This window comes from Etheostoma spectabile, chromosome 16, assembly GCF_008692095.1.
Source record: "Etheostoma spectabile isolate EspeVRDwgs_2016 chromosome 16, UIUC_Espe_1.0, whole genome shotgun sequence".
Lineage (NCBI taxonomy): Eukaryota > Metazoa > Chordata > Actinopteri > Perciformes > Percidae > Etheostoma > Etheostoma spectabile.
In genome coordinates this window covers 13,875,018-13,880,817 of record NC_045748.1, presented here as the reverse complement: position 1 = coordinate 13,880,817, position 5,800 = coordinate 13,875,018, and the positions used below count along the sequence as shown (strand labels likewise).

General features: G+C 41.4%; 1 protein-coding gene across 1 annotated transcript in view; it reads right to left on the bottom strand.

Moving 5' to 3' along the window:
* The window catches only part of lamc3 (laminin, gamma 3), a 98,990-nt gene that overhangs the window by 8,822 nt on the left and 84,368 nt on the right, over positions 1-5,800 (bottom strand). The window contains exons 18-21 of the mRNA XM_032539737.1: positions 3,577-3,757; positions 2,229-2,473; positions 970-1,046; positions 511-645 (exon numbers count right to left, since the gene is read on the bottom strand). Of these exons, the coding sequence (XP_032395628.1) occupies positions 511-645; positions 970-1,046; positions 2,229-2,473; positions 3,577-3,757 (638 nt within the window). The remainder of the gene's footprint in view (positions 1-510; positions 646-969; positions 1,047-2,228; positions 2,474-3,576; positions 3,758-5,800) is intronic.

Sequence of the window (5,800 nt, the reverse complement as noted above, 5' to 3'; positions counted from 1 at the left end):
ACACACACACACACACACACACACACACACAGCAGTGCCTAAAAGATTAACAGAACTCTGAACCCTGCTGACTACTTTTAGGAGGGGGTAATCAATTTTGAGTTCCTCGCCTCTTATTCTCATCATGGCCACCCAAGGGCTTATTGCATCATTCTGTCTAGCATTCAGGATAATCCTCAGAACAATCACACGCTGGGAGATGCAGCCAGCATGCGGCAAATCCAAGAAAGCAATATGCTTACAGTGGAGAGAAGCTGTCCCCCTGTGGCTAAATGTCTCACTCTTAAACTCCAATGTGCTTTGAAAGGCCACTGTAAAGAAGAGGACCTTGAGCTGTAATACTGGGATAGGTGCACTTTGTTAGAAATATAGTGCAAAAGCACAATAATCCAGGGAATCATGCAGTTGGTTGGGATTATGCGATACAGAATGATTTATGTGAATGGGAGACATTCTCTCTGCTTGTGCTTGTCTGGGTGGGCGTGTGTTTGGATTTGTCGTTCTGCTCACTGCTCTGTTAGGTTCATGATGTACTCCTCTGTGGAGTTGTCCTGCAGTAGATCCATCAGGAAAGCCAAGGTCTGCTCTGAGGCGCTTACCGCCCTGCTGGCTATGGCCTCAATGTGGTCTGCTGTTTCTCTGTGACTACAATGGATAACAAAAAAAAGGAAGACAAAGTGTGAGGAGAAAAAGGTAAAAGGAATTTAGTGAGTTACATAGAATAACAGACCATTACAACTGCCTGAGGAGAGATGAAATGGATTTTAGCACTTCCCCCTCACTGGCTCTCCAGTCCAAATTTCTGTAACTACCACATAATAATGCTGCATACTCGGAGTATCCGAGGGCATTGATTCACAATGGCCTAACCACACTGTCAGGAATGCTGAAAGAAGGAAGCGAGAAGAAATGAAGTTCCACGGATTACTAGTAGCCTTTTCTAATAAGTGGTCGATTGACCTGACATACCTTTTCATTAGGGCCTGGGAGTCATTGACCATCATGTTCCATTTGTTGGGTCCTGACACCACCTCAAAAGGAATGATCTATGAAGTTTGAGAAGGAAAGCAGAGCTGAGAGATAAAAAAAAAAGTATAGGGTACAGTCTAGAAGAGACTTCTGACTGTTTTGACATGTTAAATTAAATCCTGTGATTGTCTCCATCTGATGATTACACTACAGCTGAGTGGATCTTCTTTAGACCCAGCGATCTTTGCTCAGAGAATTTTGGATCTGTGTGAAAGCTGTTAGTAAAATCTGGGCACAGATTTTCAAATACATATTTTAACATGTACTGTAAGTGACGAGGTTAATGAGATGAGTTTTTGCTAGATTTGCTAGATTGCTTTTCTGGACTACAGTTATGGGTAAGCCTCAAAATGATGGTCTGAGGATTGCTATAATTCAGCAAATAATTAAACTTATTTAATGAACCTCTACACTTAAGTATAGGTATTCAAAAAGGTTCAGTGGGGGCATATGGGGAAACCTCCCTCAATTAAAATCCCCTGCAGTTTTGTCCTGATAAATGTAACGTGTATACAGTTGAATGCAGAATCCTTCCCCGAGTGACATTTAATTTGAGAAGATGCAAATAAAAATGAGAAAACTGAATCCACAATTGACACTCTTGCATTTTTCCTTCATTTTGGGTGGGTGCTCTGCTTATTAATATGGAATTAAATTGCTGCCGCTTCAGGCTTACCCAAGTGATAAGTGCAATGGAGGTACAGGGTAGCTGCGCACACACAGACACACAACAAGAAATAGAGATTTATGTATTGGCAGAACAAGCCCTCTCTCATCTCCCAGAACCTATATACCATGGCAGCAGTATCCATAATAGATTCCTGAAAAGCATTGTGGTTAGACGGTGAAAAGTTGTTAATTTTAGCATCCATCAAACGTTCTTTGGATTTGCCTTAGAAGGCAGGAATTTGCCAGGCAGAGGGAGGAGGGTGGTGGAGGTGTGAGTGGTGGGTGAGAATATTGTTTTGCTTTGGGGGATCTTTGTGGATCTATACAGAGGAGCTCCACCAAGAGTAAACAGCAGCATCCCATAATAAGGACAAAAAAATCAATTGTGTTACATGCAATATCAGCATGCCTGTGAACTGGGTGAACACAACAGCTACCCGGAGCATTTTATACAGTGAAATACCTGAAATATATACTTACTATGTGGACGAATAAAACAATGTTAAACACAATATGTTTGATTCGCCTACCATGTTGTCCAGGTCCACTGTTGCCTGCTTTAGCTGTTTCTGAGACGCTCTGACCATGAACATAGTCTCTGTAAAGGTTTGACACACACCCCTGCTCCCTTCATCCTTCCTCCTATCCTTCCCCTCTTCTCCTGTCATGCTGATGCTGCAGTTCAAAGCAGATGTAATGCTGTGCAGCTGGGCTAAGAGTGTGCCTGTGGAAGCTTCCAGCAAGGAAAATTGTTTTATGAAGGCCTCCCGTGCTTCTGAAAGAACAAAAAGCACAAAGCAAATAAAACCGCATTAAGCTCTGCACAGATTATTCTTCCAACTCTTTGTGGCTAGAACTGCATAGTTTAACACATCTCTCTCAGTTATTGTGTGAAATCAGACTCTCGTAATTCCTGTTTACTGTACTGTACAAAAAACCCCAATCCAAAATGAATTCTGTCCAGATGTTAACACTTTTGTCACTCTCACTTTGTACTCAGTGGTGTTTGTAGTCTAACTGGCTGCCTAGCATGTTTGGAGCTGAGTACATTTAGTACAATCTGTCTGGATGTTTTGTTACTTCATTTTGTGACATACTTTGCTTGTCTCTTTGACTTTGTGTCATTTAAAATGAGATACTGTAACAAGTGTGTGTTTGAGCCCCACTGTATATATATTTGGCCTCTGTGTGTCCGCACAGTGAGCCTGTTGCTCCCACATACTCATTAAATCATTATTGGGCCACCCAGTGTCATAAAGAGCCTGGCTAGTAACTATATGTGTATGCGCATGTAAGTATGTGGGTGTTGGGAGAGGGGTTGTTAGACAACTGAACTGTTATCATGATTGCAACTATAATCATAATAAATCAGGGATTAGAGATGCACCGCCTGTCATATAAATAGGGATTAAGTTGGTCACACGCATCTTGTTCTATATTGTTATGATTTGTCTCCATTTGGCCTGTGCAGCTGAGCCTGTAAGCCCTTTCCTTTCCAAAGATAATGAGGATATATCAGCATTGTGTTAAAGTAATTGGGTAAGGTTTGTATTGTTTCCAGCTTTCTGATTTAATCGCTTTGTTGTATCGGTAACAGTGTCACACTGAGGAGACACACACAGAGCAACAGCCGGTTTGCACAATGCCGTGGGCGGTTTCATGTCAAATTTCTTAGCCGAGCTTGCTGGTCTTGTATGTACTGATATGGCATGTCATCATCTCACAGCCAAAATGTGAGCCAATAGTTACAATGGTGCACAAGCAAGCTTCCCATTTCGCAAAGCAAGGGCTGCCAAGTGTCTCTTGCGTGACCACATAGGAAACATTAAAAAGAGTGACAGGCCAAGTGAAATTATCTTGGCTTCTGGCTGCAGTTACCTTGGAAGGCCAGAAAATCCTCCAGAGCATTCGGTAGAGTATCCTCCCTCTGGTGCTCATGCTCATAAAGCCTTGCCATGTGATACTTCAGCAGGTGGTGCTGCTCCCCAAATCTACCGCGGCAATCAAAGGGAGCCAGCAGCTTCTCCAAATTCTGCAGGCGAGTCCTCAGCTTTTCTGCCTGTAATAGCACAGAGATTTATTACTGACGGTGTCAATGAGAATACAGATTTTGCAAGAATGAAAAGAAAAAACACAGGGTTGGGACAACTACCACAACAAAATATATATCCAACCAGATCTGTATTTATTTATTCAGACACAGCGATTGAGATAGGACTTTGAGTCCTGGTACACCATGACATCTAAGTGTAGTATTTCAAAGAAAGCAATGAATAAATGAATAAAAAAACAACAGGATAAGGACAGAACACGGTTTTCATATCCGCATCCACTTACACTAGTATAGCATGTTGCCAAAGAAAAGCATTTTGGGAGATAACTGGATTAGGCTTTTTAGAGAATGGAAGTCCAGGTCTGAACATTGACTAAAGGTGCTGTGATTGTCACCAATTTGTTGACCTCGGAAGCTAAATGGTCCCAACCTATAAAAAGAGCCTGTAGAGAGCTTGCTGTGGTCATAACTCTTTTTCACACCAGGAGGCATGTTGCACTTGCATGTGGTTAGTAATGCTGAGTGGATGTTCTCTGGTTGCAAAAATATCTGTGTTTGCTAATTGTTTCAGTTGGCAACCAAGATGTTTATGATCAGCCATTTTAACACCAGGTACAACATATGCCGCTTACTACTGTGCTCATCTGCCTTTGAATAATAACCATGTATCTTTTTCATGATTTAATTCCATTCTGTTTTTACTGTCATCTACTGTCCTTGTCATATCTTTCTTGATCACAGATCACCCCTCTCTGTCTTTTCTAACCGTCCCTGTCTTTGCACTTGTTTCCAGTGTGTAAAGCCAGAAGAAAATGTGAGCAAGAAGATAGAGGATGGGAGAGGTGGAAAAGGGAGAGCTGGGGGAGACTGAGAAGTAATTGCTGGTGTTCAAAGCAGACAAGATTTGGGATGTTCACTGAATTGCTAACACTGTGGAGATCATGGCATGCATTCACACAGGTACAAGTTGGACACACAGCCACTTTAGCTCGAACAAGAATATGTAAAGGGAAAAGACAGAACACGTCAGTGGTATTGGATTAGTTTCAGGAGGCGGATCCAGGGACGCAGCAGCTTAGCATACAGACGTGGGTTGCAACAAATCTATAGGGACAGCGAGAAGCTGCATAGGAGATCATTAGGGCAAACGTCTCTTTCTGTTTCACTGCACATCCACTGTTTACTTGCAATCTACAAATACCAAGGAACCATATGGCTGTCATGAGGGTCTAGGGGCAGAATGTGCAGGGCGGGGACTGTGCTATTTAAAGAACAAATTGCACCTCATATTATATTAGCAAAAGCCAAGACAGCATGCAAAACGTTTATATAATATGTGCAGCAAACACACATTATTCATTTGAAAAGGAATAACAGAGAAAGATGATCCAAATAAGGATTCAAGCAGGGGCATAAGTACATTTACTCGAGTAGTGGAGAAACTGACACTTAACTTGAATGTAGCATTGTATGAAACAAATGAATGGTTTAGTTGATCAACAGAAAATGTATTTACAATTTAGCCAATGGATTGAACTTCAAAGCAAAACACACCAAACAGTCACTTGTTCCGCCATCTTTGATAGAAGAATTTGCTGCTTTTCCACCAGTTTCATTTCATTGCAAATTAAATATTGTTTTGAACCTTCAGCTCTGAAGAATAGTGCATGTTTCAGTTCATGGCATTTTATAGGCTGTATGTTTATAAAAGTTAGAAAAAAATGAATAATCACTTTGTTTGTTGCAATAATAATAAGCTTAGAATATGATTAGGTGATAAGCTGGCTGTTGCTGTATGCTGACGACTTTTGAAATGCTGTGGTCAGTCACGGAATAGTCTATATCCACGACATTCCACTTTTGGCATTGTTCCATTGCCGACAGAACTTACGCCACATTTTACTCTTTTCAGCCGGATGTCCGTTACCTTCCGCTTTGTTGTTTTGTTGTGTTGGAATTTTAAACTCCGGTTGATTAATGAGTACTACGGTTAACTGCTCCTCAGATCTCTGCAGGGTAAATTACAGCTAGCTAGACTATCTGTCCAAT